Source organism: Mercurialis annua, linkage group LG1-X, assembly GCF_937616625.2.
Source record: "Mercurialis annua linkage group LG1-X, ddMerAnnu1.2, whole genome shotgun sequence".
Lineage (NCBI taxonomy): Eukaryota > Viridiplantae > Streptophyta > Magnoliopsida > Malpighiales > Euphorbiaceae > Mercurialis > Mercurialis annua.
The window spans coordinates 6145348-6157640 of record NC_065570.1 but is presented as its reverse complement, the minus strand read 5'-3'; the positions used below and the strand labels follow the sequence as shown (position 1 = coordinate 6157640).

Below are 12293 nucleotides of genomic sequence, written 5' to 3'. Positions count from 1 at the left end.
GGATCCATGTCTAGAAGAATTCGTGACTCCACCAGCTCTCCTCGTCTTCATTGAAATCTCTGACTCTTTGAATATGTTCTTCGTATGAAGGAACCAGTATGGCGGCAGCGAGATATATTGAATCGTAAAAACATCAAATAAAAAGGTGAAAAAGAAAAGAAAAAAAAGGATGTCGTATTTTTGTAGCGAGATATATAAAATCGTATTCATGAGATTATTTATGTGTTTGGCAGTGCCCTGTCTAATTTCCTCTAAAATATAAGGAAAATTAGCCATGAAAAGAGCCAACCGAAATCTAACATTGTCTTGTGCGAATAGTGAAGCACTTATGTTAGAATTTTGAAGTTATTAAACAATTATAGTTTGCGTGGATAAAATTTATATAGTTCAATTTGATTTTAATTATGATTCTAATTCGAATATATTTTTAATAATTAATTAAATAGCTAATGACTATAAAACCTTAATTTAGTATAAATTAAAAAAGATTATTTCGTAAATTTGCCTGTCCCCCCATCCGTGCTTTTATATATAGTATAGATATAGATTAAGTTTTAAAAGAAAATTATTCATGTACAAATTGAATAACATATAAAGTGTGGTATTTGTTGGCCATATCAACATAAATAACGGCTAAATAAAAAAATTATTTTTTAAAAGAAAATATTAAATGCCATTTCAAAATAAAATATTTATTAAGGTTCAAATTGAATAATAAGTCAAATATAAGGGTTTTAAATTGTATTCTTAGCCATAATATCCATGTGATGGAAAATTCAGAGTCTCTCCTTAGAAGTCGATACCAATACAGAAAGGCTACTGTCAGCTGAAGTCTCTGGCTAAATCTTTGTTCCATATAAAGATAATATGCTACTGAATCATTGTTCTGGATTTCTTTTTTCAACAAAATTAAGCATACATTTTTATTCAAATGGTCCATTCTCCTCACCACCAAAGATTACCAAATATTTCAAGTCTCTCTACTTCTATTCAAATGGTCCATTCTCCTCCCTACCAAAAATTAACTAGGCCAAATGTATAGATTGGACGCTTTCGTTTGTTTCGGTTTTGAATTTGGACTGTAATAAACTTTTTTTTTCATTGGTCCGTCGCTAACGGACATGTGGCTTTTTAGGTTCGAAGGGTCCGATGTAATTTTTTTTATAACATTAAGTACCTATATTGAAAAAAAATTCATTAAGATCCAAATTTAAAACCGAATAAAACATGAGGGTCCAATATGTACATTTATCCAATTAACAATACTTCAAAACTCTATATTCTCTTTCTTATTCATACTTTGATTTTTAAATTTAAAGATTTTTATTTAGAAAGAGAAATAAATAATGCAAACAAACGAAGGATCACTTTACCCCTCGAACTTGGCACAAAGTATCAAAAACGTCCAAATTAGCAAAACAAAATTATTTTTACTCAGAACTTGTCGAATTTGGTACAAAAACCCCCTCCCCACTCTCACCTAAGAGAGTGGGATACACTCTCCGGTTTTTGATAATGGTTTTTTTCCTTAGGTTGTTTTTCATGGCAAAAGATTTAAAATGATCCTGATTTTTTTTAATTTTTTCAAATCAATCCATAATAATTTAAAAAAAACAATTTAACTTTTTAATTTTTAAAACTTTACATATTAAATGTATATTAACTAAAAATAAAAGGGGCCTTTTTATACTTTTTACAAATAAATCAATTATTTTTTTAATATTTAATGAGCAGCTGCCGATGAAGAATCCGGCGGCCGCTCATCGTCGTCTCTCTGAGAGACGATCTTCGTCTCTGTTCAGACGAAACTTTGTCTCTGAACAGAGACGAATCCAGATGGGTTCGCCTATGAAAGAGATGGTCTGTGGTTTCGTTGGAGATGAACTCAGATGGGTTCTCTCTCAACTGAGACTCTTCGATTCTGGGCGGCGATGGATTTTTGGGCGGTGGTTTGTGGATCTCGAGCGGTGGTTGATGGAGGTGGAGGAAAAGGGACGGTGGTGGTAGCGGTATAAAAGAAAAAACTGATGAATTTATCGGTTTAGAATTTACATTAAATATTTAGTTAAATTAGATTAGTTAAGTTAATTGTTTAATTAGATTAAGTTAATTAGAGTAAATTATTTAAAATTTGAATACTCACTCTTCAATTTAGTGCTACATCAGCATTGGGGATTTTTAAACCAGTTTTGCCAAATTCGGAATAAAAGTGATCCGGTTTTATTAATTTGGACGTTTTTGATATTTTGTGTCAAGTTAAGAGGGTAAAGTGATCCTTCGATCAATGCAAACTATCATCCCAAAATAACTTACTCAACTCGAAATTAAAGTAAATAGATAACACTACTCTTTTTTCATCAACATCAAATTGAATAAAATGAACCGCATCGCACAATCAAACTCTATCAACTCAGTTTAAATATAAATTCTCGTCATTTGACTAAATTTTTGTTTTATACTTAAATTCGTTTCTTTATGTAATCTTTTACATTTCTATTTCTTTTTTAATGAGCTCTTATTATCAAAGAAGAAGAAAATATGAAGTACCGATTACACGTTGCAACACAAAATTGATTTTAACTCTTGGTTCAATTCGAATAGCAATGAGTTCTCCGATTAACCCAGCATTATCAAGCGTGCCTTAGCTTTCAACTTATAATAACAAGAGTTAAGGTCTGGCAGATCGCGAGTCCAGCCACATAAAAGAGGAAATACATCCTGTAGAAGACGAGCCTCAGACAGAGGAGGGTTGCTGAGATGAAGATTCTTGATAACTAAAACAGCCAGCTCGAGGGGAAACAATTCAACAAAATACTAAAATTTGCTCGCCACTGGTGAGTAATTTTTAGTTCTGCTGTAAGATAATTGCAGAAATTCTCTCATTGATAGACTATTGCCTGTATTTCTTGCAATCAATGAGTTTAGAGACACCAAGTCTCTATATCACAATAAATTTGAAACTTTTTCTGCATGAACTCCAGGAACATAAACTGTTCCAATTATTACACCAGTCAAACCTTAATAACACCCCAATATAAAATGAACTAAATTAACAAAAAAAAAAAAGAGATACGACTCCGTATGTCTTATATCTGATGGAAAATTTACAACAGTCCAGGGATTACGTGCGCCACTTACATAACTTAAAAATAGTTAAATTTTACATAAAGTATGAGAGGCTACTCAAAAAAAGGCCAGATCAAGCATGCATTAAATGCGGATAAAACACTTTTGGAAGTAGAATATAAACCTTGTGAGCTCTTCACCTTCAGATGTCACCGCGGGAAGCATGGTGGACAGGAATCTCTCCCTGGTTATCCAATGGCATGTATTGCGCCATGATAGCACGTATCTCCGAATCCATGTATCTCTGCAATAAATCAAATCCCATAACATGAAATTTTTGGTGTTCAAAATCATATAATAATTAGTGTGAACGGATATATAAATCGCTCAAAAATTATCCAGCACTAGATGCACTTTTAAACTACTGAAGTTCATGCGATCTACTCGTAGACGTGGAAACTATAACAAGACTCTTCATTCTCCTAATCACATGTCCACCTCTCGTTATATGTCTACATCTTGCTCCCCCCAAGTCAACGGTTCTTCAAAACTCTTTCAAGCACCAACCCATCCCGAACGAGGGAAACAAGAATTCGGGATGGAAGGTTTTTCAATAGTAGGTTCACAGGAAAATTTAAAGTTGGCGTTTTGATTTTACGTAGGTTAATTCCTGATTACAAAAAATGTCGAGGGAAACAAACTTTTCGGATACATACCCGGATTCTGTACTTGTAAGTTGCAAATCCAGCAACTCCAGCAGCAGCAAATGCTAGAATGATTATCCAAACAAAGCTCCAGCCAGTCTCAGTGTTAGCAGCTTTACCTGAATTAATAGAATGAAGAATCAGTGTGACGAACAGGAGAACCAAAAAATATTAAGGAAATAATGTAGCTTCAAAGCCTTTTTTTTTTCAAACAATAATAATAATACGTTAATACCAATAACGATGAGAACCACAAGAATGCATGTAACCAAAATTAAGAACGCTAAGATGAGTTCTAATGGTTAAGTTATGTTGCAATTGCATATATATTATAGACACAAATTTAAAACATGATGCAATTCTAGAAGCATGTTTCCACAAATAAATGAAATATATTTAATTTTTTGCTAACACGAGAATAATTTATTCCCAGAACAGGCATCATTAGAAAAGAAATAGCAACCTAGATCCTAACTACAATGTGATGGCATCCAAAGGAACCAATTGTACAATGGTCGCATTAAATCTTTTGGATAAAAAGTTATCCAAATAATTAATCAAACAAGAAAAAAAACTAAACCAATAAATCAACAATACTCACTTATGCACGTGTCATGTTCTTGAATGTATAATAACCCACTGCCGCAGCTGCAATCATAACCACCCCAGGTATTCTTGCATTTGCAATCTGGACATTGGCATGCGGACTTCTCTCTGCATTCATCCACATCTGAAACCCAGACAAGAATAATTACATCTCAAGTGAATCAGCAGAGACAATTGCTCCCGTTGAACAATCTTAGCCGCAATGTCAACAACAGCCCACATGCATGATATGCAAGGATTGTCTGTCCAACTCCCACATACTCGACAAAAAAATTAATGTGCGCTTTTACCACTGCAAACATATTTACAGTACTCAACAGCCAATTCCACATCTTGTTTGGAAGCCAAACCATGTGTATGTTAAGGCACTTGCATAAACCTAATATTTAGATCTTGACAGTATGTGCAGAGCTTGTCATGAATTGGCCAATTGAAAAAATTTCCACATACAGAAGTTAATAGTGATTAAAGCATATATTGCACAAAATAAGGATAGGTTAAGAGTACCCTCGCAGGAGTTGACTCCATCGCCCTTGAATCCTTGAGGACACTTGCAGCCTTGTGAATGCTCCTCCTGGGAGGAGAAAAACAAAGAAAATAAAAATCAGAGAGCCTCCTAAATTGGAATAAAAAATAAATATAAACGATCAATAAAATGGTAGGGAAGCCAAGGCTGTGAACGAGTTTCATCAAACTTAAGTTTAAACACTTACAACACAGGCAGAGAAGGCCTTGCCATCCTTTTTTTGCATCCAGCACCCTCCATTGTTAATTTCACAACGCAAAGAACCTGAAGCTGTTAAATCAAAATGGCAAAGGATGAAAAGCAATTAAATCAAAAATGAATGGCAATGGAGAGCATATGTGTGATTCAGAAAATATTGAGGACAAACAATAATAAATATATAGTTGATTGAAGCATTCAATAAGATTTTGTTGAGTTCTCTCTTTACTTCATTCATGACACAACACAAAATAACTCAAGCAAAATACTGCCTCAAAAATATCCCAAGCATAACTGCATTTATGTTTTCTTGAAAATCCTTGACTATCACAGTTACCATTCCGACACTTGCAATCCATGCGATTGTGAAGAGTGCTTTTAGCCAATAGATTTGAAAATTGTAAGCTTCTCTGGATTTTATTTAGCATTACGAGAGCATCTTGAAAAGATTGAGTAAAAAGATCTAAAAATATTATTGACGTAAATTTGATATGATTTGTACATGGAATCTTCGTATTCCTCCATAAAAATACCCTTACATCTGCATAAACGCTCAAAGGAGCATGTTGCAAACTAAAAAATAATATCCCATGATAATCCACCATGTAACTCCTTTTCAACAAAGGATGCGGCATGTTTTATAAAACAACCCGTTGCCATTACTACCCCATGTGGTTTATGTAACTTCAGTTGACAACTTCCAATATCAAATTTTTACATGAACTGTAAATAAAAAAATACCTTCACAATGAGTATAACCATCACCAACAAACTTCACACCTCGTACCACTGGACATTCACACACTCTTCCCCGAAAAGTATCCTACAGAATATAAGAGCCATACCAAATGAATCAACAAATAGAACAAGCATACTACCTACAAGACTTTCATTTAAGTTCTTACCTTGCATGCACTGATATTTGAGGCCTTGTCGTGCCAGCAACCACCATTGTTCTCCAAGCACTCATTGGTTTCTACTTCTACAAAACCCAATTCATAACAAAAATAAATAAATTAATGAAACACAATCTGTAGAATAAAACAGATGCAACCTTACACAAATGAAATGTTAGTTAGTTGAGCCAAGACATTACATATTGGAAAGGTAACTGATTAAGGGACACATAACAATGCAGTATCACATAAAATGGCATATAGAATGTGCGATAAAATGCGGACGCCTGTGCTTCTAAAGATATTACGCAGTTTACCCTACATCAGAAAGATCAAGAATAATAACCTTCACTTAAACATATGGCTGGCTCAGTGGTCTCCTGGAAACCTGCACATATCGCCTTGAGGACTGCTCCTTTATCCAACTTACCTGAAACCAGCAACAACCATGGATCAAATTATAAATTCATGCTCTTAAACAGCTAACAAGGAAAAAGAAATCAATCAGCTTCAAACCTCTGTATTGCCCATTGTTTATAACAAGAGTTGGCAATATAGTCACATCTCCTCTGGCACCTTTTCCAATCTGAATGCAGCATTGCAAAACAAGAAAATATGAGAATTGACAGAATAACCAAGGACACATATTAATAAAGAAAATAATTTTGGAATCTACAAATTATAGGTAGAGTTTTAAGAGTCTAACCTGAGCATCTTGTTCAACTTTAAGAACTGGGTTGTCCACATCAGCTTCGGTGTCACCTATACACTTGTCTATCTGCTTGAGATCAGCACCTTAAGATGGAAAAACATATATAGAATATTAGTATGTAATTCAAAAATTTGAACTTGCTCATTTGTGTTTGTAATATACATAGAAATTAATGTCATTTACAAATCAAAAAATTAATTTCTTTTGCCAATTACAGATCACCAGATAGCATAATGCAGTTTCCATTTATTAACAAATTCACATATTCATGGGAATAACCAGAAAAGTTCTTGCAAACAACAGTGAAGGATAATTTACTGAATTTAACCACGAGGAGAAGAAATAAAGAAAACAATTAGTGCACATACAGCATCATGCAAGGGACTTCAACTGACCTGTAATCAATTTTACAGAACATAAAAATTTGAGTACAAACTTAGAGATGGGTATTCACACTAAAGAAACAATAGAATTTATAAAATGAAAAGAAAATACCAAAAAATGAGAAGAAAACAGCAACATATATCACCAAAAGTTTGTCATAACAACATTTACCTAGATGATAAACTAATATCAGAAAACAATTTGCCCAATAACCTACCAAGTGATTGGATAACTTGATCTGCACACTCTTTGGTGTATTTCTTCTCTTTCATTGGACAACGGATTGCAAAGTCAGTCACATAATCCCACCAAAGCCATGGCTTTCCAGTTTCATTGGCCACTTTATAGAAGCAAGCTTGCCGTAAATTTTGAACCACAACATCTTTTCCATCATATCCCTTACTAAAGTCCTGTTCAGGATCTGGGGCACAGTATCTTCCGTGGTTTATACACTGAGACTTGCATTGTTTGCTCAAAATGAACGCCTCCGGGCAATACCATGTTATATAGTGCGGGGTGAACTGAGTGTAACCTTTTCGCTCAAGTATCTGAGCTGCGCCTTTGAAGTTTTTGACGAAGTCCAACTGACTGTCACACTTTGGCCCACACTCATCGTTGCTATTTGTCCAGAACTCATACTCAACACGCTCATCAGGATGTGGAAGAGCCTCAGTCCAGTCAAGATTTATGTTAACCATCTCCCCACCAGAAAGTGCCTTCTTGATACTGTCTCCCAATGCTTTGGTGATAAGGGCTGATGGAATATTGATCTTCTGCAAATAATCAGCGTTTGCATTTTCTTCCTCAGGAGTGTCCATGGTAATCAATGGTTCCATCTTATCATCTGCAACCAAAATAGCTGCTGCTCCACCTTTCTGAGCATTCCATGCCTTCAAAGTGAAGTAACAATCTGCAAAAAAGATATTTTAACTTAATCAGTAATGCATCACCAAATCACAGTAAACTCAATCACAATATACAACTAGCGATCTAGCGGATTCCACATCTCGTAACCCATCGTTACAGTTTTTTTTTTGAAACCCAACTGTTAAAACCTTAATTCTATTAAAATAATACTAAAACCCCAACAGCAGCATTTCAAACTTACAATATGAGCTTGAAGTAGAGGCACCAAAGTCAATAAATGGTATATAGCAGCATACCAGAACCCAAATTTCAAAGAGAACACAGAATTAAACACTTCATATCACAAATTTAAAGGCAATTGAACATTTTAGACAAATTTTCCAAAAGATTTCTTAGATTAGGTTCCAAACATCAACATATTGAAACCAAAACTGGACAAACAAAACGTAGAAAAGTACCCAACTTTCCAAGTATGGCATAATTAGCATAACTAATAAAAATCAGATCAATTAAAGCAAATCATCTAAAAGTAACAGAATTCCAACTTAATTACACGAAACCGACATCAAAAACAGATCATCTAAACACAAAAAACATTGAAAATAACGAAAATATTATATCACCTCCACGATCAACGAGAAGAAACGTAGGCAAACCACCAGGCCTAGATTTAAACGAGATATCAAGCTCATCAAACCCTTTACAAGCTTTCTGATTAGCTTTGGGATAAACCACAGTCCCAACTAAAGTCCCTCCATATTGAGGAACACCAAAATTACCGATTGCACATTCATGAACGCCCTTAACTGAATCTGGGGACGTCACTCTTAAGCTGTTTTTCTCAACTACAAACCTACCTAAACACGACCCACATAGCCAAAACAATATGATCACTGAAAAACCTAGCTTTTCCCTCATTTTTACCACTACCCAATTGTTTAATTCGATTAAATTTGTGATCTTTTTGGGTTTTCAAGTGGAAGTTGTAATCATTTGAAGGGAAAAAAACTGTCTTGAGAAAAATGAGAGTGGAATAGTCAATTGGGTTTTTAAAAAAATGAAAAGTGGAAACTTAAAGATTAAGAATTGAGGTAAAATTTGATGTGGGAAAAGACAAAGATGGATTAATCAAGGGTTCGAAGGTGTGTTTGATTCATTAAAAGTGGATAAATTTAGGATTTTTAACAGAAATTGTGAGATTAATAAGAGAAATCTAGTGAAGGGAACTACTTTTCTAAAATTGTTTTGATTTAGAAAAGGAAATAAATTGCTAATTCCAGAAGGAAAGGAAAAGTATAAGTAAAATTTAATGTTAAACTACTCTTAACTAATTAGGAATAAAGGGACATTTCGATCCCTAAATTTATAAATCAGTGTTAAATGATCTGTTCTCGTTTATTTTAATCCATAATACTTTAAATTTTTTGGTCTTTTAAGAACTATTCTCTCTATTTTTAGGTAGATTTGTTCATGGCAGAATTTGATCAGGCTTGACTTTTTTTAAAAATGAGTTTGAGTACTGTCTGAGTTCAGTGCAGGCTTTAAATATATTATTCAAATTCGTCATTAATATATTATTTTTATGGGTTTGAGTTAGATTTGCGGGGCACACACTAAATTTTTGTAATATTAAAAATCCAAACACATCTCTAAAATTGTAGGCTAGGCTTGAATTAGGGCTGGATTTAGAACCAAAAACTACAGTTCAAGCGCGACACAAAGCGCACGAGCCTGGACGAGAATTTAAATTCATGAACAAATTTATTTTTAGATCAATTAAGGATAAATTCAGATTATTTCAGTTTTTAAATTTATTTATATTTTATAATTTTATTCTTAATTGACCGAAAATATAGAGAGTTGTGTTTAATTGATTAAAATAGCTAAAAATGAGTTATTTGATTTTGAATCATAAATTTAGGAACCTTGTTAAACCTCTGCTCAACTAATTATAGATTATCACTAACACAGTAACACTTGATTTGTTATTGGATACGTGTCTTGTTTTAATAATTGTGACGACGTCATTTTTTATTTTACACCTAAAAACAAATATTGAATGGTCCTTTCATTTCTGTTTTATTTTAAACTAATAAGCTCGGAGATATATTTCGGCTACGATTGGATCAACGAAAGATATGGACCGTTGATGTCGATAACATTGCATGAGATACATGTGTTCCTTTTCTTATAGTAGTAAATTTATTTATTTTGAGTTCATTTACACATGTTAAATTTTGTATAAAGTTTCAAACTTTGAGAAGATTAAAAAGATCAAATAAGATAGAAAAAGGATATAAATGGACCCTAAATTTAATGCGGATAGGGATCGATCTGCATTCTATAATTCAATTATATACTTGGCTATGGTTGGCTATTAATCACACCCATGACCCTGATCTTTTTGGGCTACGTGTACAAAATCCTCTGAAGTTTAAAAACATGCACTAAACCTCTTGATTTTTGTGGCGGCGCTCACCACGGTCCTTATGGATAAAAATACCATTAGAGCCGTTTTTTGTTTGGCGACTATCTTTTAAAAAAAAAAATTAACGGCGTCACATGTCAGTTGTCACGTTATCAAAAGACAAAAAATTAAAAATACCCAAAATATCTCTAAATATAATATCTGATTAAATCAAAAAGCCCAACCTAAAAACCAACCACCCGTTCAAACTCAAACCGCCACTGCGATCCAATCACCACCGCCACCCCACCACCGCCGGAAAATTTTACGGTGATCTTCTCCGGATTAAAGATGACCGGAAATTTTTCCGGTTATTCCTCAAGAACAGATAATGGATCTGTTCATTGAAACAGATCCATAGATCCATGGTGGATCTGTTTCAAGGAACAGATCCTGTTTTTGGATGACCGGAAAATTTTCTTATCATCTTTCGTTCGGAGAAGGTGACCGGAAAATTTTTCGGCGGTGGTGGGGTGTGGTGATGGCTGGATCAGTTATTGGATTAATTGAATGGTTTAAATTAGGTTAGGTTGGTTTGTCTTTTTCTAAATTAATAGGGGTATTTTGGGTGTTTGGAATTTTTAAGGTATTTTGGTGAGGTGGCAGCTGATGTGGCGTCGTCATTTTTTTTAAGACTGGCAGCTGACTGAAAAAGACGGCGCCAGGGGTATTTTGGTCATATTTTGGGTTTAGGAGGTTTTGTGAGTGCCCGTTTTTTATCTTCAGAGGGTTTTGTGCACATACCCCTAAAAGTCAGGAGCATGGATGATTAATAGCCGATATGGTCGATAGTAACAATGATAATGGGATCAATAAGAAAAAAGAAAAGGCTCAAAAAAATCTTAATTTTACCACTCAGGTGTTTGTAGCCCCTTTATATTTATTGAGATTCAATTATGACCCTTATTTTATTAAAATTTAAAATTTCTACTCCTTTCATGTTAATATTTTAAGTAACAGTATCATAGAGAGGGTGCCAATTTTAGATTTTAATAACATGCGGATCATAATTGAGTCTCAATAAATATGAGGGGGCTACAAGAGCCTAAATGGCGATATTAGGATCTTTTTTTTAGCCTTCTCCCATAAAAAAATAAATTGAAAAAATTAATTGTAATGTATTTTAATTTCTTATATATAAAACTAATGTTTTATTTTTAAAATGTTAAGAAGATTAATTTAGTATTGATGGATCCAGATACTCGAAATAAAATATTTTATGAAATGTAATATCATCATAATATTAATTAATTAAATTTTTTTGATTAAACACTTATATCAAATAATATTTCACAAGTATAGCTCATAACTTAATATGATTATTCCATGTTTTGTCCAGTAATACTTTTCATTTCACAATTTTATCTTGATATTATCTATAGTTTAGGGGTGTACATGATTTGGTTTGACTGATTTATCATTGATATTTTAGTCCAAACATTGGGAAATTTCCAAACCAAAATCAAAACGCACACATTATAAACCAGCAAAATTGGTTTGGTTTGATTTGATTATTTTTTCTTTGAAACCAGTTTAAACCATTATCAAAAAAATTATTTATTTATCATCTAAGATAAAAAAATCTAAAAATCTAAAATTATTTATTCATCATAAAAATAAATGTTATATTTATGTAACAAATTATAATAATGACTAATAAATGAAAAAAATATTTTATAAATATTTTATAGTATAATTTTTTACATATTATTAATATATTATCTTAATATTATAGAAAGATAACATTTATTGACCGATAAATAATATACAAATAGTTATTTCATTAGATGATATTTAAATATATTATTTTGTCAAGTACAGTATTAAAAATAGTGATAGAAATTTTATTTTTAAGCTATAATATTTA

The 12293-nt window shown here is 33.0% G+C and overlaps 1 protein-coding gene across 1 annotated transcript; it reads right to left on the bottom strand.

The window, feature by feature from the left end:
• Positions 1-3049: 3049 nt before the first annotated feature.
• LOC126683181 (vacuolar-sorting receptor 1-like) lies at positions 3050-9178 on the bottom strand. The gene is made up of 12 exons (XM_050379024.2): positions 8583-9178; positions 7310-8002; positions 6703-6791; positions 6513-6582; positions 6343-6426; positions 6006-6082; positions 5842-5923; positions 5090-5172; positions 4884-4950; positions 4372-4500; positions 3783-3889; positions 3050-3370 (listed from the first exon to the last, which is right to left on the bottom strand). Exons 1-12 carry the CDS (start codon positions 8875-8877, stop codon positions 3269-3271), a joined length of 1878 nt encoding a protein of 625 aa, XP_050234981.1. The 5' UTR covers positions 8878-9178; the 3' UTR covers positions 3050-3268.
• Between the last annotated feature and the right edge of the window lie 3115 nt (positions 9179-12293).

Excerpts from the sequence above, each read along its gene's own strand:
- LOC126683181 (XM_050379024.2), bottom strand. The coding sequence starts at position 8,877 with ATGAGGGAAAAGCTAGGTTTTTCAGTGATCATATTGTTTTGGCTATGT. Across the intron at positions 4,951-5,089 it reads AGGCCTTCTCTGCCTGTGTT|GAGGAGCATTCACAAGGCTG; the intron begins GTAAGTGTTTAA and ends TTCTCCTCCCAG. Across the intron at positions 3,890-4,371 it reads AGAACATGACACGTGCATAA|GTAAAGCTGCTAACACTGAG; the intron begins GTGAGTATTGTT and ends CTATTAATTCAG.